The sequence below is a fragment of the Pygoscelis adeliae genome, unplaced genomic scaffold (assembly GCF_000699105.1).
Source record: "Pygoscelis adeliae isolate BGI_AS28 unplaced genomic scaffold, ASM69910v1 Scaffold120, whole genome shotgun sequence".
NCBI lineage: Eukaryota > Metazoa > Chordata > Aves > Sphenisciformes > Spheniscidae > Pygoscelis > Pygoscelis adeliae.
This window is the reverse complement of record NW_008824032.1, coordinates 3064353-3086682: the sequence shown is the minus strand read 5'-3', so window position 1 is coordinate 3086682 and position 22330 is coordinate 3064353. Positions and strand designations below refer to the sequence as shown.

Here is a 22330-nt window from a genome sequence, read left to right as displayed (position 1 = left end):
ACCAGGATTTTGCCAGTATTATTATTTTCATTTTCATTTTCATTTCAATTAAAAATGTCCTTAAGTGCATTATGCCAATGTAGCTGGTTTTATACCTGTTTGCTAAACAACTTACCTGAAGGCAATAGAGCTGTTTAAGATATTTAAGATCTATTTTTACACAGCTCTGTACATAAAGTTCTATTTCCATAATGAGACTTTAAAATATGCAATAATAACATTAGCACAGTATATAGTAATTAGATTTTTGATAACTAGTCAGGAATGTCTCAAAACAGCAAATGCGGTTACCATGTTACATTGGTTACGTAGATATATTCATTTTAAAAGCATGTATCCAGGACTTAAGAAAACACATAACAAAGTATGATGAATAATTTGGCAAATGTTTTTCTATTTTATGGTTGTCAATCAATTGCAAATCAATTCACATTTTCCTCACATTGGTCCATTAAAAGCAGGTTAACAGAAAATGGCTGATATGCTATGTATGAATTATGAAAGATGCTTACAACCAATCATTTCTACTTTCCCCCTATTGCTAAAACTGTACCAGATAGCTAGCCTCTACTTCCCCCAATCTACCCCTGAGCTGTTCATTTGACTTGCTGCTTTATTTAAAGCTTTATACGTAAAATATTTTGGCAAATACAGAAAAGAGTCTTGGGATTTGATCTGAGGCTGTGGAAAGCATATCAAGTGAAGGTCTCTAAACAAGAATTTTCTCAACTCTGAAACACCAAAATCACTGCTTCTAGCTGGTAGTAGGCCAAATGTTGTGGCTATAAATACAGCATAGTTAAAATGTTTGAAAAGTGAAATTTACTTTCATAAAGTTATTTCATTAACTGTTATATTTGCTCTATGTATATGCATGTGTGTGAATGCACATATATATGTGTGTGCATGTGTGTACGTGTGCATACAGATACACATATATGAAATCATCATGACCCATAGAACTGCTGGAGAAAAATGCATAGCTAGCACAATTACCTGAGGACTTGACAACAGTAGAGGGACTAGAGGGCCCTCTGGCCTGACAGACCCTCTTTTCCAATTTACCTCTTCCCCTGTGTCACTCTGGCTGTACTTCTTTCCATGATTTCTATGAGAAAACAGGTATCTCTTTGAAATTCCTTTTTGCAAACATCTTTGTGAAGTTTTGGGTTTACTTCAATAGGGAAGAAAAACACGTTCTGAATTATTTAATTTCTTATGTCACCTGGCCACCTCTGATTGTCTGCCTGAGTAACTTATGTGTTGCTTTCTTTCCTCAGAAAAAAATCCTTCAGCTCTTAGAAGTAGACATAATGTTGCTATATGCTGCAAAACTTTAGCTCATACGCTAAGCAGTGTGCTTGTTGTTTCTAATGCTTTGTAGAAAATACAGCATGTTTGTCAGTAGATTTCTGCTTTTTTGAGAAAACATAGGGTAACATGTTATGTTGTTTTCACATAGCAGCTGTGTTGCCAAATTGCTCTAAGGCCAGGTTTGGATAGCAAAATTTAAAATAAATTCACACAGCCATACGTTGAACAACCATGTTTTGCGGCCTTAGTCATAACAAATGAGAAGTCCCATAGTGTAATACAAATATGTATCATCTACTTCATATCATACATACTCATATTAGACAAGAGCTAAAAAATATGTCTTTTAAAATTTAAACTAGTTCAGACAGCATAAACCATCTACATTATCAGTATATATTTTCAGCTTGCTGCAGTTATAGTATAGTTGCAGGAATTCTGTGGTTTGGCTTTTTGAAGTTTTCAAATTTGAGTTTTGAGACATCTTTCATAGTCCTGTTCAGATCTATCCTTTGACCTTTGTTATATTAGATTTCCAGTCATACGTTAAAGTAGGGAAGAATGTGCACCCATTCTGTTGCAGTAAGTCATTTGGTTCCTGGAAATCACACCACCCCTTTCCTGCCCAGGCACATCGCAGCTTCAAGCAGAATCCAATGCAATGATTTAGGATGCTTTTCCTTCTGTCACAATAAAGTCTGGGAATTATTCCAGTAAATCAGAAACAGAGCTAGTAATGTCAGTGTTGAGATTATCTCATTAAACAGGTACATGAGCAGGAAGAGAAGAGAGACTATAGATTGCAGAAAAACAAGGGCCGTTAATCACAGAGTCCCTGTCTACTGAAGCATAACAAATGAGAACAGCTGGTCTGCAATAAGTCTGCATAATTTTAATTGATGGAAGCTGTTAAAAAAAAAGTGTGTATACATAGAAAAAGTATGCACATGTAAAAGTGCGATTTTTTTTTTTTTTTTTCTTTTGAAGTCAATGTCCAGTGTTTCAATGTTACCCTGGTGGTAGAGAGTCATTCAAAATAGCTTGATCGATATTGATATAAAATAGGTTTAAACTCATTATAGTAAGAATGTATGACTTAAACAGAGATTTGTGTATGTTGCAGCAAACGGGATGAAATACTAGCAAATCTTTAGTTTACTTTTCTAACAGCTATGTAAAGTTTAGCTGTTTAGCAAAAGACAAGTTTCAACCTTTCATCTTTGAGCCAAGTCCCAATTTACCTTTTTGAAACTATGTGATTGGGAAGCAAAAACTTCATTTTCAATTTATAGCTTCAGTGTTGGGTGAAAGGATGAGAGAAACTCTACCTTTAGGTGTTTTGTTTTTTTTAATGCAACTGCTACAAAATCAATGAAAGAAATAAATCAAAAACTTTCTCTTTTGAGAACATCATCTCCCTCTTCCATCCTTTGTTTTTTGATTTTCTTTTATTGCTAAGAAACTCAGTGGCTATTATTGTGGTTTGTATTGCCCATCACTGTCACTATGCTTGGTATTACAACTCCATTTTTACTTAACCTTCAAAGAAATTAATGGAGAACAAGTGAAGTACTACAAATAAGAATAGTGATTTCACAAGCCAGTAGACGAAAGAAAAACCATGTACGTTGTCTTTCCCCTAAAGGTGAAAGCAGGAAGCTGTTTGCCAACCCTGTTTCATTAATTTGCTCACTTCACTTATTTTGTGGAACTTTTATTATCGTTTTTCTTGTTTAATGACCCTGAGTTGGCATCAGAAACAAATTGGAAGCCAATGAAAAGTATGCTGGTTTCTTCCAGCATCTTTTTCTTTTTAAGGAAGCAAGTTTCCATGTAATTTCCTTGTCTTTTTTTCTTGGGTCCAAGCCTGCACATTACACCTGTTCAATCTACTGCATTACTGTTGTGTAATACTAAAGATCTAGCCAGGGGGAGTGTGCCACTGTCGTTGTCAGTGGTCCTGTTCCCACATGCAAGACATCCCAATGAATTTACAGTCAAAAACGTAAAAGGGAGTTGGCAAAAGATGGTGTCTCTTTGTTGGGCTTTTGACCAAGAGGAAGGGAAGTAATTTTCTGTCATCCTGAAGATTAAACAAATTATTAGTAGCACAGGCTACAAAAGTTGTCATCCCCTTGCATACTGGGATTTCAAGAGTGATTTTTAAGTTGTTCTGGAGCTCCAGTAGTGCCAGTTAACATGATGCCGTCAGTGCTGCTGCTGAGGCAGATAGCCATTGAGTTACCGAGGGTGTGAATTTAAATGCCTGTATCTTGTATTATAGGAAGTTATCGTGCAGCTGTCTTTTTGTATGTGTTACGGCATGTTGAACAGGCCAGGATGGTCTTTTATGGAGTTGCAAGAAGGTTAGTTGTAGGAAAAGAAACTGGTAAAAACCAAAGGACCTGTTGCATGCTGTATACTTTGACTGTCCTTGTAAAGTGCTCATGATAACCTCATAAGCTTTTATCTAAATGCGTAAATTCAGTCTGTATTCAAGGGAGATCTCCAGGTTTACTAACCTAATAAAATGTAATGCATCTAATACTTTTTTTAACATACTTTTTCTGATTTGTTCTAGGCTGTTTTGAGTTAACTGCTTGTAAATAATTTATGTTAACACCCATTATAAATGCTCATATAGTTGCTACAGTAATGTTTTGTGTAGTTAACATAAGCATTTGTGTCTTAAAACAAGTATTTATGGAATGCTGTAAACTATTAATTACAGTTGTGATTGCAAATTCATTTGAAATAGTAAGCTCACAATTCAAGAATGGGCCTAACTTTAGGCTTATAGGGTTATTTCACCTGTCCAGAAGTTCTGCACAGTAACTCCTAGCTTTTGAAGAAACAGAGGAACAGCCTGCTTTTACTCTTGATTGTTTTAATAGGAAAGAAGGAAAATGAGGAAATGAATATACTATTGATAGTGCTTTGCTTTGCACTTTATATTTTAGTTTTTAGCACTTTAAAGGATTAAGAATCAGTCCCAATTTCTAAAAATCAGGAGCTTCAGAATGTGCCAGTAGAGCAAAGAAAAAAGAAACCCAGTTAGGGACAAAACCAAAACATCTTGAGAAAGAAATAGTTTTTCAACTGCATTTCTTAAAATTTTACAATGTTTTTTCTGCTTCTTGCATTCCTCTTTCTTATTCTTGTAGCTTGTTTAAGTATAATATTTCAGGTAAGGGACATAATGAAAAATACAGGGATCTTAAACACTCTGAAAGCAGCAGTGGACCACCAGCCAGTTGACACGTCTAAATAATTTGCAGGAGAATAGCTGCATAAGCTGTTTTGCTTTGTCAAAACAAATAATTATATAAGGTATCTATCAGCGCTATTTAAGCCTATTTGCCTAAAATGAAACTATGAAGTCAAAATGTTTTCTCAACATTTTGTCCCAGTAGAATTTATAGAAACGGGGAGGCGGTTGTGTCTGTTAATTATATACTGAACTTGAAAGGGACATTGGCAAACAGATGTATGGCACTAGAAAGTAACTGTTACCACTGCTTTGACTCTATATTTCATTCATGTTCCTTTGTAAGGAACATGTATTGACTTGCCTCATGTAAAGCAATTCATTTTACTGGGTCTTTCTTTAAAACATTCATCGCTACAGACTACTTTAAGAGGACTAAGCTTAAGTAATGTCTTCAAGAGTGGTCTTACTGTTTGCAAGTATTGATAGGTCAGTCAGGAAATAGGCACAGTAGTACGTGAGCTAAATGATGACTTGTTTCACAGTGTTTAACTGTAAATAGTTTGTGACTTTCATTAATAACCTAGAATTCATTGCTAGAGATCATTCGCTGTGTAGTTATAAACAGAATAGTCATATTCAGCTCCTGACTGATTTGATGGAAAAGTAGAACTAAGTTCTAAGTATTACATTCTTCATTAGATATTGTTCACCTACCCAGTCCTGTCATAAACTTTGATTGGAGTGTATGCACTATAGTCTTAAAACAACAAAGAATATTTGAGCAATCTGTATAACACTCAACTGGAAAAAATCTAGAGATGGAAATGTTCGTGCAGTATTTTGAGAATATAATTTACCTTAAGATTCCTCTTCTGTTCAGATATCCCTAAATAACAACGGGGTTTCATACTCCAATGCCTTTGTTTTGCTGTCACCAGGATCCAATGCAATTTATGTACAATGTGTTTTCAGCTCTACTTCACTTTCTTCTGTATAAGTAATTAAAACATAAAATAAGGAGGACCAATTGATTTTAATTCAAAATAAGTGTTGACTGATGATGCTAGCAGAAAATATATGTGAAACAGAAGATTTTTCTTAATTTAAATTAAAACTAAATCACACTTTTAAAAAACAGGTGGACCACAAGAATCAGTCTCAAAGGCATGTTTGGTTCATTCACTGTCTGCTAGGATCTGTGTGTGGGGGGCTACTGTAAATTTTTGAAATTATCTTGTGTAGTATGTGGAGAATCTAGTTTGAATAGGAGAAAGTTTCATGTTGTGATAGATTATCACCAAGAACCTGAAAGGAAGAACTGTCCAGATGTATTGAACTGCTATATATTTCATTGACTCTTAGTCAATGCTAGTTAGTAATTTAAAGTATTTCCTGTACTCTTATGTCAGCCCTAGAGACTGTGCATACACTTCAAGTAAATTAAACTAAAAGTTTAAGTTAAACATTGGAAATCCTAATAACGGAGTTCATCTCGGATTTCTGCCTTCCTAGGGCTTCCTGGTATATAATCACTCAAACAGTCCGTGTTGCAGGGGAAACACTATTATCATTACTATGCACAGTACCAGCTCACATCTGTCTAGGGAACTGCACAACCACCTGCTGCAAACACCTCACATGATATCAACGGCAGACTGTATGGATTGCTGCTGTTGTGCATGTCTTTTACATGTCTTACATAGCTGATGAGCTCCAAATTTATATATAGTGCAGGGAGAAGACTGAATACCTCCAGAGGCCAAATAGCTCATAATGTACATCTTTTGCGTGATCTGCTGGAGACAACTCCTTTTCTTCATTGTCTGTAGCTTTAGCCTGTGCTTCTATTTCAGCACTTCAGGTCAGCTACAAATTACTTTGCTTGCGTATCTGTCTAGATGTTCTTGTGTGCATTTCATGACTTAAAGCAATAAACTCAGCTATAACATTGCCTTGTGAACTGACAGAAAGCAACCCGACACTTTCTGAGATTACTGGCTAGGCAGAAGCTCCCTCAGAAAGGCCAGCCTGCTTTCAACCACTGGAGAAGGAGGGGCACTAGATGACTCTGGTCTTCTTTGTATGTCAGTGAGGACTTTCATATTACTTTTGTTCAAAAATACCAAAAGGTTAAGGGAGCGGGGAGGGGAAAATGTAAATTTAGTTGCAGTTTTGATGTCAGGGAATGAGCAATTAAATAATTAAATTGGAAAAACTGTTCATCGTTTTGACAAAAATGCAATTTATTCTCCCCCCTTCCGCAGCTCTCATCACACCAGGAATAGTGTTCCAGGAAAATTTTTCATACTAAAAATAGAAAAACAAAAATAACAAGGCAGAGGCAGAAGGAAATGTTCTCAACATTATCTTTTGTTTTTCTTAGAAAAATATGATTAGTGTAATAAAGATGATTTTAAGCCCTCTGAGAGTTTTTACTAGTATTTCAGAGAATGTAGCAATCTAAATTATTTTAACGTTGTAGTAGTCTACTAATATGCAATGAGTTTTTTTGGTCAGAGTTGTTAGACTGTAGAGTGCTGTGATTTTCTGAAAAATATACCTTTTCGGATTTGCTAGTCAGAATATATTCCTTTCTAAAATGAGGTTCAATTTTTTTGACAATGCCTCTTTAAGTTATTCCATTATCTCTCTTATATTGCTTACATAATTTTAGAAGTGTTTTCAGGACTTTTGCTGAAGAGTTTTTGCTTAATAAATTCTGATTTAGGTGTTTTATTTGGCACCTACTGATTTTTTTTTTTTAAATTACATTTTATATCCTGTTTTGTGCTTTGATACATTGGAAACTGATACAATGTTCCAGATCATTTTGGCAGCATAGGAACACCGGTTTTGGTATCAGTCCATGTTTTTTACTATTTCTTATAATGATTAATACAATGAGATTTGTATTGCAGTTTGCTGCTAAGAATGTATAATATCCACATTTCTGGCTGACTTTCTCTAAGTGATCAACATTGAGCAAATTCTCAGGTCTCCATTTAATTGAGTTCCATGTTACCTCAATCAGATTGACAATCTGATTAAATTTTTGGCAGAAACAATTCATACTGGCATAAATCACTACAATCCCTACCTTTTTAAGAAGAAAAATAGCCTTTCTTTCTGGCTAATTGACTGTTTTTTGTAAAGGCATCAAAGGACATCTGAATTTGCTTATGGGATACATGACTAATAGAGGGATACCTTTAATCCACAATGAAAACTACAATATGAGACTTCATTGTTTTCTCTTGAAGAAATTGTTATGTAATTTCAGTACTTACTGAAATGGAAGATGTTCATTAAAAATCTGAGTCTTGCTTCAAAGCTTTCAAGTCTCAAAGTGAAGTTAATATTTTCTGTAAAAGTGAAAAGTCAATAATACATAAAGCAGTTTGCATTTAATTTACATAATGTAAAAGAAAACTACTTCAGAACAGTGCATACTTTTCTGAGAATATGAAATTCATATGGCTTTGTTTGGTGAAGCCTAACAATGTATCATATTAAAATGCCTATAATCCCTATGCTCTAATAGGTTTGTTACATATCTGGATTGTCTTTAAGGGAATAGCATTTTCTTATAAGCTCACATATTGTAAAAGGTGGTATTTGATAATGTGTAATAACAGTTTGGGTAAACAATGAAGACTTATAGGGTAGTTTTCATTGTGGAAGAAAGAACATGCAGAATACTTTCTTATCTGGCTCTCCCATAAATCTGTCAAAACAAAATCAAATTATTTAAGAGGAAGTAGCTGAGCTTAAGAAAGCAGTAAAATTTGTGGTCATTTTCTTCATTCTTTAGCAACACCTAATTGTCTTCTGGTCCTTCATACTATATATCTAGATTAGTAGCTACTGGTGCCTGGGATTTCAGATAGGCCAGCAGGAAAATAAGTCTGGTAACTGATGGCCAGTGGTTAGTACTTTAGTCTGATTTTTCTCTTACTGTAGGACCTTGCTCTTGAAACATTATGTTCTTGAAATTTTAAACCCAAGGTGGGCAAATGGAGGACATGCAGTAGCTAGGAAATTGGACACCCATTTAGTCTGATGGTTGTTGTGGCAGTACATGCTAGAAATCATAACCTAGAAGCAGATTTCAAAAAGGAAGAAAAGCAGACCACAGCAGTCTCATATTGTGTCTGAGGTTATTTTGAGACTTTATTCATAATCAGAGTATTGGATTCAGTCTTGCGCTTTGGAGACCAAGTTTTCTGCAGTACACTGTACTGGCTTGTGAATGGATTTATCAGAGTACTGAAAATTAATATGGTCCTAGGTGGACTTGAACTTGCTTAGTTGGATGGCGCAGCTGCAAGAACTTGGAGTAGCAGCATTCAAGTCAACTAGGATTCACTTTGTAACTCGTGAGTTATTTGTCAGTCACTAGACATATATTTTCAGCACTTTCAAATTCATAAGTATTTTCTCTTCCTGTAATTTAACAGTTTACTACAAACAAATGCTGAAAGAACATCAGTGTGAAGTGGTTAAGAGGATTTATCAACCAGGGAAGAGGGAGGTTTTTGCATGGGCTGGGACCTAACAGAGCATGCATATGTTTTGGAGTGCAAGAAAGAAAAGTAGAGCTAGTACAGAAATGCAAGAAATAAAAAAAATTCAGACTAAATATGAATCTAACCAGAAGTGTAGCAAATGGTGCATCTGAAGAGAAAGCAAAATAAATTGTTTAGTTTACGAAGAAGGATCAGTAAAAATGTGAAAACCAGCTTCACATTTGTAAAACTACAAAGTGAAAAGGGCAAATTGTTCTTTGCATCTGTTATGAACAGAACAATAAAGCTAACAGCTTTAACTCCAGCAAGGAATATGTAGGTGGCATATACCTTCTGCAGTTTTTTCTGTCAGATATTTGTCTATCTGACTGCACCCACAATACAAGTTCTAAGTTACTGCTGGAAGGCATTTTCAGTTATGCATACTAAACTGTAATTCCCATTCTCAAAGCAATTATCTTGAAAAACTTGGTTCTCTTTCCACTAAAGGCAGTGGAATTATTGCCAAAATTAGACAACTAATGGTAAAATTTAACCTTGTACAGATGGGTAGCACAAAGCCTATATCATACGTAAGTCTCACTTGAATCAACAAAACAAGATTTCTGTGAAGGGTAAGCCTTATGCTGCATTCATGATTCAGTGATAATTTTCCCCATAAATTAGAATGTGAAGACTGCATATTTCAACTGTGTTCAATCCAGTGTGATAAATAAGGCCAAAAAAAAATTTTGCTCTCTTGAATGCATTCAACGTTAATGTTCTGACACATGATTAGATACTTGGAAAACTGCAGAACTATCCAAATACCATGTAGAATCTGTTTGGAGTCTTTCCATTTGTTGAGAGTATCTCACAGGGAACAATTACAGAAATTATGTGAAATTTGTATATTAAACAACTCCTTTAATTCAGAGAGTGGCAAATGTTCTACTCAGAGGACTTTACATGACTGAGAGGGCCAAATTACTGGACGATAGCCAGCACCCCTCTCACTCCTCTATAATTAATTCAGAAAGATTGCTGTACCATAAGAATAAAAAATTGAAATATGTATGTTCTTAAATACTGTTTATACATCTGTGGGGGACGAAGGTGTTAAGGATAAAAATTATTGCATAGCTGTTAAATCAAGTTTGTATATAAAAGCTAGAAATAGCCTGCTTGTGGAGCTGAATGATAAATATGATAATGTATGGCATACCAAGCAAAATATCTGCTTTTTGTCAAAATTTCTGAGCCTATACCATAAAATCAGATTAAGCTTCAGTCTCTGTAGGTAGCATGCATTCCATTACATTTTAGCAGCAAATGGGTTTTTATTTCTTATAGATTGTTTTGCTTGAATGTATGTAATATCTATATAATAACTAAAATATCAAAGAAACCTGAATCTACTCATTCATCATCTGTGAAAACTTGTGTATATTATTATGAGAAACTGTCATGACATCTTTCCAAGCTAATACAGCACTGGTTCATCACCCTGTAAGAATGATATGAGTGTAGGATTCTGCGTGTCTATGATGTAATACTTAACTGCACTTGGTAATGCTCTTATCTAGTGCCCTATGCTCCCAGATAGCAAATAAAGTGAATGTTTTCTTGTGTGAATCATGGTGTTACACTTCTGTTGTACAAAACACTAATCCTGCTGATGTCCATTAACTTCTGTTTGTTGAACTGGAAAAATTGCTTATTCTAAGAAAGGAAATAAGAAAGCCTAACTTGAGAGTCTTGGATACTGTCATGGTGCAATTTACATACTCATGACTTAGTTCAGTGCTCAAGTGATACGGCTCTTTTTTCCTGCCCTTAATACAAGCAGGCAGGATGGCCCTGTTTTGTTTCATGTTCTCTTTTATGATTTTTCTGGAGATGACCCTGAAACCTGCACATTCTTCAGAATGCTGTGCCTGCTGGGCAGGCTTTTCTCAAGTTATAAAATGGAAAGAACAATTATTTCATCTGCAAAAGTGTTAAAAAATATTGTTGATACGATATTCAGTCACTTTTTTTGTTCTTCCTTTCCAGGATTACTTACTGCCATCTACCTTTCCAGAGTAAATGGCTTTATGTTGGAACAGAGAGGGGAAATACACACATTGTAAATATTGAGTCCTTCATTCTTTCTGGATATGTTATCATGTGGAACAAGGCAATAGAACTGTAAGTGCAGACTTTTTTGCATTTGTGTCTGTGGTCATTTTCGTAGCTGTCTTAGGATTCATTTTTAAGAATCATTTGTTTTTACAAATATTAACAAATCCTTTGAAAACCTTTAATTTTAATGAATGCATGTGCACTATTAACTGTTTTGTTACAGGACAATAGGAATTCAGATTTATGTTTAACTGTTTAACTATGAAGTTCTATGAAATACAGATAATCATTAATCTCAAATTCAGATTTTGCTATTTTTATGAGGGTAGCTAGATCACCATCTCCTCCAAACATCCTATGAAGAGAATAATGGAGTATATTGGCCCTAAGACTCTATGGAGAACTTTTCTTCATTGAACTGTAGAAACATTTAGATGAGAAGGCACTGGAGATCTCTGGACCAAGCCTCCTGCTCAACACAGGGCTAATTTCAAAGTTAAATCAGGCTCATCAAAACCTGATGAAGTGATAGGAAAGGTAATGAGTGTCTGTTAAATGACAGTTCCCTGACAGGCTAACACAGATGCCTGTGTCGTGCGTATTAAATGGAGGGAGACTTATATAAAAATCTGACTGGGATAAATCTGTGCTTCCTGCAAGTAAAAGCCTCAACAGAAATGAAAAATTATTTCTCTGCTGTTTCCTCTGTGAAGTTCCAGCAAGAGGGACTGCTGCGGGCAAACTCACAGTATTTCATGAAGCAGATGTCTCAGAAACTGCATGTTGTGAGGAACCTGTAACCTCTGGTAGTAAACCGAAATTCACCAAGCTCAGTGAACCAAGAGGACAGTATCTAAGAATAGGGCTACGGGCCTACAGTGATGGATCAAATTCTCTGTCCCAAGCACAGACCACATTGATAGCAACCACTTTTCTCCAAAATTCTCCCCTTTCCCCCCCCCCCCCCGCTATTATTACTGACTCTCACAAATCACTGTGTCCCCCAGGTTGACAAAACTGATGCCTCGTTTTCTTTCCTCCCCTCTGCCCCCACCAAACTTCACAGACACAGTCATAAAAATCTAATTTTATCGTCAAAGGAGATAAAAACAAGGATTCAAATGGTAATCAGGATTCAGACAGTCTGCTGGTAAATCTTTTGTCCAGTTCTCAGTTTTGGAATGTTTGTTTGTCCTGCCTTTGTAAGACTTTGCTCAGCTCTGCTCAGTAGTTTTGGCTGAAAAATTACTGCTGGAAAATGTTGTTTAATCAAAACCAGAATTAATATGTTCCTTTTGATGAGTTCTTCAGGTGGGAAGTATCTTAATTATTTTCTCTTTCTCACTTTGTTTTGGTGATGTTGACCAAATTGAGGGTTGATATAATTGTTGATATTAGAGGGTTTTTTGATTCCTATATTTTAAAATGTATATATATACTATATTGAGTAGATAATGCCTTTGAGGTTTTGAGAACAACACATTTTCATTTTGTGTGCATTTGGAATTTTCTTTCCTCCAGACATTAGGATGTTTCTATTCTGTATGGAAATAAATCTGAAAGGTTTTTATGAAATGGAAGCCTTCCACCAAGTTTCACTTCCTAATTCTTTCAAAATTCTTTTGGATAAATCTTTTTTTTTAATGGCCACAACAGACCTTTTTCATGAGAACAGAATAGAATGATGCCTCTCTTCAATGAAAGGTACGTGGGAAATAAGGGCTGCTTACTAACAAGCTTCAGTACTGAGTTGTTGAGATAGCTTCTTGCACAGCATCTAGCCTACCTCTCTAGAACCTTTTAGTAAACAAACAGCCTCTCCTAACTATCTTCTTTGTATTGCCTATGCAGGAGTATACCTAGATTTTCCTAAATTTTTCTTCGATAAGTTGTGGAAGGTAATGACAACGTAATACAGATAGGCCTTGTTACCTCAAGTACTTGGAGATGCTGCATGGTTACCGTAATAGTTTCTTCTTCTAAAAAGCTAGTTTGCCATGTACAGTTTTGGTGACAGTTGAGCACAGGTATTCATTCATTACTGCTTCTAGTTCTATCAATCTGACAAGTATAACTTGGTCCCTGTAAGCAGTGTGCTAGTCTAAGAAGGCTGTATCCTCTCCATTCAATCTCATCGTGCACTTCTTGATATGGAATGGAGGAAGTTGTCCTTGCATGTATTACACAGGTAGACAGGGGATCCTGTGTGCCTCCAGATTAATTTCTCTGTATTAGAGTAAGAGGCTGGTGGGGATAATGGTTATGTTTGCCACAGCAGCTGCCTCTAACAGATGCTATAGCACTGCTGAAGTTGAAACTAGGTGACTTTTCTCAGTAAAGTAATTTGAACTCTCCCTGGAATATGACATAAGATAACAACAAACTATGATGTCTCTTCCAGTATTATTGCTTTCTTGCAGGAAAAATGTAACTCAGATTAGCTTTTAAAGGGAATGTTATTAACTCTAAGTGTACTTCATGAGGATGGGCTTATAGTAGTAGACTTTCCTTTAGAATTGTACTGAGATATTTTTGAGAGAACAATTTTATTTTGGACCATGGATATGTTCTTATTTGATTATATTTTTTAATCTTCACATTATTTGCACACAACCGTCACATAATTGTCACATTTTAGTATTATGGAATCATATGACAGTTCATGTTGGAATACCCCTCTGGAATTTTCTAGACCAACTTCCTGCTTGCAGTAAGATCAGCTATGAGACCAGGTTGTTCAGGGCTTTATAGGTTCATAGGGCCTGTTGATGTTAGGTACTTTCAAAGATTAAAGAAAATAGGAAAACGTGTGTATGTAAAACTTCAGGAACAGATTCAGCCTTACCACGAACGATATAAGAGGTAATAGTGCTCATAACATTGTTTTTCATTGTGAGATAGATTATATAATTTCAGAGTGTGGGATTAGTTTGAAGATGTTACTACTCTCTATAAAGCTTGGAAGGAGAAGGTTTACCTTCTGTGCAAGCATATTTGTGTCAATCTTATTGGCAAGGAAAGCCCAGTAAAAGTGATTGCTATGCTGCTATATTCAAGTCTTCAGTTTAGACGGAGGGTTTATAAATAGAATTTTGTGTGTCAGATTTGTTTGCCATCTGCACAAACAAGCCTGAAGGAGAGTTCTTCCCTCTTTGTGCAACTCTGATCCAGTTTCTAAAATTGCAGACTAAGTCTACCAATATAACTCGACTTTCTTGCAAAATCCCACCTCAATTTTTTCACTGACTTGTACCTACTTTTAATGAAATATCCATGAATTTTCATAATGTGGATTTAACTCAGTTGTCATTAAGATTTCAAGGCTGTACAGTGAAAACTGATAGGAGACTGAGCTGGTTAATTTTTTAAAAACCTGAAATGCTTCTACGTTGGAATGTTAAACTATGTATTACCATACCTAAGTCACTGTAAAGCCAGATTACAGCTCATTTTGTGACAGTACAAAAAAAAAAACCTGCTGAAATTCCAGTTCTCTTAGTTTTTCAGAACATGGTTGAAGAGTGCCTCCATATACATTGCTAACACTATGGCCAAGGTAACCTGAAGAGGTCAGAATACATGTTGTCATTTCCCCCTTTGGAAAACACCTACAAGTTGTATTCTAGACTTTCATCATGGACTGAGTTCGTCCCTCTAAGATCATGATGACTTTGCTCAGTAAATAATATAATAAATGGTATTGCATAGGTGAAAAAAATACAGAGCATAGAAAACATATTCCAACAATTCATTTTAATCTGTTCATGGACTTACTAAGTTTTCAACCCCACAAAGAGTTTCGGCACACTTCTTGAGATTAATTCATTCCAGAGAACATAACTCTCATCCTCAGAAAAAAAAACATTGTCAGTCAGTGAGGCCCATCAAATGACTGCAAGATTTTTTTTTCTAACAGTGATTCTGTTGCAGAGAAAGACTGAGGTGAAGAGGCTTAGTAGTTTAAGGAGTTGTGGGAGAAACAGGTTTGGATGTAACATTTTTAGACTTTGCATATGATGCAAGAAATCCCATCACCTTGTCCTGCATGGCTACTTTGACTTATAAAATTGGCTTTTGGTTTGGTGTTTGGTGGTTTTTTTTTCTTGAAAGCTTGTTACCATTTGTGATTTTGTTGCCTACTTTTGTATCAAAATATACTGAAAGATCAATAGAGTGCTATATTTTGGAGTGATAGTGGTTTTCTCATTATGATCTGTTCAGAAGCATCTAGTAGAAATATATGTCATAAAGATGGTTGCAATACATGTTTTATCATAGGGACTATTCTTTTCTCATACAGGAGAGATCATCCAGCTTGCTTAAACAGTATCTAAAATTAGTGAGAAATTAAGGCCTGAATAGACAAATAATGCAAAGGAAACATGAATTTTTTTGTTTGAGGTGATTTTCAGTACGGAGGCATAACTGATTCTAGAAGTTACAGGAAAAATTGCTTTATAAATCATGTGCACTGCCTAAGTTTCAGTGGACCTGACCTTGTCCAGAGCTGAGAAAGAACATTAGAATATGGGGAGTTTTAGAAACATTTTCTCTAGCAATTCTTGTCTCAGCCATTTCTATCATCTCATGCATTGTCACTACCTCAGACCACAATGAAGCATCTTTTCAGCTAAGAATGAAGAATAAGTCAAAACTTTTTCACTTGTCATTTCTCTGATATGTCTCAGAGTTGGTCCTTTGCCAGAGATGTTTAGGGGTCATGATAATGTTTGGTTTTCTACTCTGTAATAAGCAAACAGTTTCTCTTGTTTCCTTCAAAATGTTTGGACACAGGTCTGAAAGAGAAAAACAGTCAATGAGCCCAGCGTGTCTCCATTTACTCCCTCTACAGTGAGGTTAATTTTCTCAGCCTGCAGGATCATACATTTTGGAAGGTCATCTGGTGTTGGGAAGGGAAGGAAGATCTTGATATGACTCCACTAAACTCCAAAAAGGAGAAATCTGCATTGCAAGCCCCCTTCCCAAGCATGCAGATTCCAGTGTTTGAACACCCCACTGACTAATGAATTGTCGTGGTTTAACCCCAGTCAGCAACTGAGCACCACGCAGCCGCTCGCTCACTCCCCCCACCCCGTGGGATGGGGGAGAGAATCGGAAGGGTAAAAGTGAGAAAACTCATGGGTTGAGATAAAAACAGTTTAATAGGTAGAGCAAAAGTCATGCACGCAAGCAAAGCAAAACAAAGGAATTAATTCACTGCTTCCCATGGGCAGGCAGGTGTTCAGCCATCGCCAGGAAATCAGGGCTCCCTCACGCGTAACGGTTACTTGGGAAGACAAACGCCACCACTCCAAACGTCCCCCTCTTCCTTCTTCTTCCCCCAGCTTTTATATACTGAGCATGATGTCACATGGTATGGAATATCCCGTTGGCCAGTTTGGGTCAGCTGTCCTGGCTGTGCCCCCTCCCAGCTTCTTGTGCACCTCCAGCCTTCTCAGTCGGTAGAGCATGGGAAGTTGGAAAGTCCTTGACTAGTATAAACACTACCCAGCAACAACTGAAAACATCGATGTGTTATCAACATTGTTCTCACCCTAAATCCAAAACACAGCACTGTACCAGCTACTAGGAAGGAAATCAACTCTATCCCTGCCGAAACCAGGACATGAATAAATAACTGAAACTTGTCAAAATTTATGGGATTTGGAATATCAAAGAATTGGGCAAATTGGAACTCAGTTATGACAGAACCATAACTTGGTCTTTCCTTTCTTAGCCCTTCCCTTGCCCAGCCCCATTTCCTAGATGTGTCTCAGAGCCAGCAGTTCCATAGCAGTGAAGGAAAGCGGCACGCAGGAGGAGAAGTAGCAGTCTAGGAGCAACTGCTACCCCTTCTGTGCTCGGACCCAAATGGAAATACTTCCTAGTGTAAAGAAAGTGCAAGTTGCAAAGCATCCTTCTTCTAGATGTTTTAGAAATTGTGTCTAAGACTCAGAGTTGCATCTTGAGGTTGAACTGATTTGTACTGCCTCCAATTCCCAGCTTTGATCCATGGTATGTGAATGATGTATCTAACTTACTCATTCTTTTCAATTTGTCGGTGACTCTACCAGTGAAAAGAAAGTCTTAAAATCTCTGGTGTGCTGCACCTTTGTGGAAAGCAGAACTGCGGAAGATGTCTGACTACTGGCACTACAGAATTATCTGTTTATGCACGTGCTTTTCTCAGCACTGTCACATTCAGTCATCTCCAACTCTGTAACAATGACTAATATAGATGTTTTCCTTTTTTTTTTTTCCCTCTTCTAACTCCCTTTACCACTTTCTACCACCAGATTTTCATTCTGCTCAGAAATCATTACAGTGTTTCTGTAATTGTGCAGGCTAATTTTTTCAAAAGGAAAATTGTTTTCTCTTGATTTGATTCTATTCTGTCATACATTACTTTTACCTGCTTTGAAGATTGTATTGGTATTTGATGTTCTTACAACAGTATGTAAGTCACTCCGTTTCTTAGAGTGCATAAAACTTCCCAGAATGATGGAGGAATACATCATCTATGTATTTTCCACATTTTCCTGGGTCCAAATTATAACATTGCTGAAGACTTCTTTTTGAGCTTTCTAATTTTAGTATAATATAATTAAATAAAAGCTTCCATCCTTACAAGCTTTTTGAAGACTTCTGTTTTACAGTGAATGGTTTCTTCTTTTGAGTCTTGTTCTTCTGAGCAAGAGTCAAGTCTTACAGCATATCAGCTCTCTCATCTCCCAAAATGAACATACACCAAATAAATTAATACCTGCTGCTGTCAGGAATAACTTCCGATGAAGTGCAAAACACCTCAAAGTATCACTAGTTTCTTAAACTTCTAGTTCTGTACAGCTGTCATGGGAACCCTTTGTTCCATTTTTCAATTCTTCTGCAGTCTGTTTTTGTGGGCTTTAAGGTCAACGAAGGCTGTGAAATGTTGCAATCTTTTGTATCATTAGCTCATACTTTCTTCTTGCTCAGTTGAAGGTAGCTTTTGCTTCAGGAATTTTTTACTGCAAATCATTGCTGGTATTTTTTGGACTTGACCTTCATTTTTTTTCTTTCTGCTGTATATGGACCCGGCTTTGTGTTTTATCCTCTTCATGTCTTTTCAGATCGTTTATTTTCTCAGTCATTCTCAGCTGTACCCCAGCTAGTATTTGGGAATGAAGAATTCTCTGCTCAAATATTTCACTTATGCCTTATTTTTGCCTACTGATTCTTCCTTATTTTCCCTTTCTCAAGGGATAGGATCTAGTTCATTTTTACACAGTCTCCTAAAGCCAGCTTGCAGAAATGCCTATACACAAGTATCTGGCATCAACAGTAGTGTGTTTTATTCACAATAGCTTCAAATGTGGTTGGTTTCCCAGCACCTCTCCATCCTTTCCAGGAGCTGTTGGATCTCTGCTTTTGCTTTTAATGTAATTCAACAGTGTTTTTCTTTCTTTGTAGGCTGTTCCACAATGACAGCATACAACTGTCCAGCCTCCTTGACAGCTCTACTGTAATAGCAGTGAGGGGAAACAAAACATTTTATATATACTAAAACTATATGAGGCAAAATGTTTTTGTGTGTAGACATTTCCACATGCAGTATAATTTACTGTCTAAAAGTAGTAATTACTGTATCTGTAGCTCTGATAGTGTTTCATGAGTTCTGTAAACTAATATTGTTGATATAATATAGTTAACTAAATAATTGTTTCATTTAATCCTACTTGTAGTGCAGTCATGATGTCTACCCTTAGGAGAAATGGACTGTAGAGCCTAATGCCTGGCACTCCTTTTACAAGCAACGCTTCTCTAGGGCTCAAAAAACATTGCTATTATTTCTATTTATACATACTTTCCCTGAGGAAGCAAGATGCAAGAAGTAAGGCACTGATCTGCCTTTGGCAGACTATTCCTGGTCTTAGTGTGGCACAAAGGACTATCTTTGGGTTCCTAGTCACAGTCCTGCACTAGGAAAAAGATAACATCATTTTAGGAGAAGCAAACAAGATGTGTTGCCAGAGAAAATTTGTCATGTCTCTCCTTCTGTATCCAGCCATAGGGCAGGTTCAGAGCAACAAATGAAAGACCATGTAGAATGGAGAAAGTTACAACCCTTTCACGCACAGTTTTCTTCCCTGCTCCATCTGAACTGGTGTTATTTTGTATCAGTATATCCTCCCCCAAACATCTCCCCCAGGATGGGACTGTGCATGTCCCATCCCAAACCAAACCAAAAGCTTTGTGCTGCACCTCATGAGTATTCCTTGTTGTTTAGTCCGAAGAGGAATCAGTTTTGATGCAAATACTTTACTTGATATGTATAAAAAACCCAGTGTTTCTTGGAGCCCTGGAAAGGCAGTGCAGGAGGACTGCCAGGGAGTAGGCTCTACAATTCCAAAATGCTTCAGGAACATCTGTTGTCATCACCCCAGAAACTCTGTGTGTGATCTTATCTGCGATGGCACATCTGAAATGAGTTTTAAGATATACAATTATTTGAAAAAGTTCCTTTCTCATTTGCTGACAGAGTTAGTGTTATGACTGGCAAACTTCATAGACTCTCTGTTTCCGCTTATTTATGTACAATCAAAGCTGGCAGCTGTTAAGCAATCAAGGTATTTGTGGTGGGTGGACCCTGGCTGGTTGCAAGACCGTCACCCACCTGCTCTCTCACTCTGCCTCCTCAACAGGACAGGGAAAGAAAATAAGATGGAAAAGCTCATGGGTCAAGATAAAGACAGGGAGATCACTTAGCAATTACTGTCAATGGGTAAAACAGACTTGACTGGGAGAAAATTAATGTCATTTATTGCTAGTTAAAATAGAGTAGAATGGTGAGAAACAAAGACAAAAACTAAAACACCTTCCCGCCGACCCCCGCTTTTCCTAGGCTCAGCTTCACTCCTTCATACCCAACTCCTTTACCTCCTCCCCCTCCTCCTCCCTGAGCAGTGCAGGGGGATGGGGAATGGTGGTTGTGGTCTGTCCATTACAGCTCCCCTCTGCTGCTCCTTCCTTCTCACACTTTTCCCCTGATCCAGCACGGTCCTTCCATGGGCTGCAGTCCTTCAGGATAAACCTGCTCCAGTGTGGGCTCTCCACAGGCTGCAGTTCATTCAGGAAATATCCACCTGCTCCAGCGTGGGGTCTTCCACAGGCTGCAGGGGAGATATCTGCTCTGGCATGGTCCTCTCCATGAGCAGCAGGGGAATCTCTGCTCTGGTGCTTGGAGCACCTCCTCCCCTCCTCCTTCGCTGACCTTGAAGCTCACAGGGCTGTTTCTCACACTTTTTTCCTCACTGCCTGTGCAGCGTTTTTTGCCCTTTCTTAAATTTGTTTTCCCTGAGGTGCCACCACCTTGACTGAGGGGCTCAGCAGTGCCCTGCAGTGGGTCGGTTAGAGCCGGCTGGAACCGACTGTGTCCAGCATGGGGCAGCCCCGGCTTCTCCTCACAGAGACCCTCTGTATCTCCCCACTGCCAACACCTTGACACCTGCATCCAATATTTGACATAAAAGAGCTAACAAGAATGAAACCAAAGGCTGGTGGCGTACGTGTGAAAGCAAAACAATGGTTAATTGAGTCTTTTGGTAGAGTGACATTATCTGACAGACTAAAATAATAAAAATGGAAGAAAATGGGAGAAGTGTGACCAAGTCAGTTATAATACAAAGCAACTAAACTATTAAAGTACAGAGGAGTAAGATAATATAAATATTAAGAGAATACTTATATCAAATATAAAGGAAAGAGAATGAGGAAAAATAAAATCCTCATACAGTTAGTGCACAGACTGCTGTGGTTGGTATCAACTTTGCTGGTAATGTATATGAAGCTCTTGCTCAACAAAATGAAAGAAATAGCTAGGGACCTAATAATAAAAAGATAATACTCCTAAAAGAAACAAAAAGTGCCTAATGTCCTGAAAAGCAAAAAGAAATTTTATTAGTGTTTCAGGATGCAAACCTCCCAAGATCCTGCAACTATTGTTTACAATAGATTCAAGACAGAGAAATGGAGGAGGTAGGAAAATGTATTGTATTAGTGAAGGTTACCCCTTTTAGCTGAGGTCTTAGCATGGAAATCTGAGGCTATGCCCCTGCAAGAATGTAAGATCAAAATAAGACTGGTAGTAAAAGGCAGTTTTATACCATTTACAGAGGAACAACCAGTTTGTGTGACAATGAAAGTATGATTAGCCTGAAGTTAGATGTAATGTAGAGTGACTACAGCTCATGTAAGAGTTTGCTTCTACCCAAAGACAAATGGATACATTCTTTGGTAAGCAATGACATATATATCTTAAAAAGAAAACAGTGGTTGCACAGATTTATTTAAATTGTTCTTGACTTTTAAAATTGGTAAGTACAAAGAGCAGCCTAGATAGGATCAATCTTTAGCTTAGAAAGACAGTATGCTCTTGCCCTTTCTCCCTCCATTTGCCCTGATTTTGCCACTGTTCCTGGTCAAATACCATGGCCAAGCAACCCAGCTGCATACTGGTTGGTTCAGTGGGCTGGGATAACCAGCCAAAACCAGTATGCCTTCTCAGTCTGCATGTGCTCCTTCCACCATTTTGTCTGTTGCCAGCTTAGTCATGCCTGATGTTTGCTTGGCTCTGCTCCCTCTTCTGTCATCTGTCAGTGGTTCTTATCTGGCTAAAAAGTAAAATTTCTTATGCTGCCTCTTCTCTTCACAGTTTTTCCTCTTATTCTTATCCTTCCTCCTGTGCCTGCCATGGCACAGGCAGTATGTACCCCAAACAGACCTAGTTCTTTCCATCAACATATTCTGTTCAGATGATAGGTGAACCTATGTCAGAAACAAAGTTCAAAGCAGCCTAGAATGTCCCAAGATGTCATATTCACTCCCTGAGGACAGATGTACAAGACGTGTGTGGGTCTAAGCACTGCTTGCAAATATCCTCATCTCACCCCTCAGTTCCCCATCACTGCCTACCTACCCTGCCTGCTCCAAGATCTGGTGTTGTGGAAATTATTTTTTTATTCCAGTACAGGTTACTCAGAAACAGAGGGGTCCCCTCTGGGGAGTTGGCTTGGATAGGAATGACAGCCAGATCTCCCACTAACTGCATCTCTGCAAAAATTGTTGCGTTCCATGTCTCAAGCCAAATGGGTATTTGCTGCTGGCACCGTTAAAGACAGTCTGTATAGAATATTACTGT

At 37.4% G+C, this 22330-nt stretch overlaps 1 protein-coding gene across 1 annotated transcript in view; it reads left to right on the top strand.

Annotated features, from left to right (window-relative positions):
* The window catches only part of STXBP5L (syntaxin binding protein 5-like), a 211335-nt gene that overhangs the window by 84314 nt on the left and 104691 nt on the right, over positions 1-22330 (top strand). The window contains exon 5 of the mRNA XM_009329260.1: positions 11086-11220. Within this exon, the coding sequence (XP_009327535.1) occupies positions 11086-11220 (135 nt within the window). The remainder of the gene's footprint in view (positions 1-11085; positions 11221-22330) is intronic.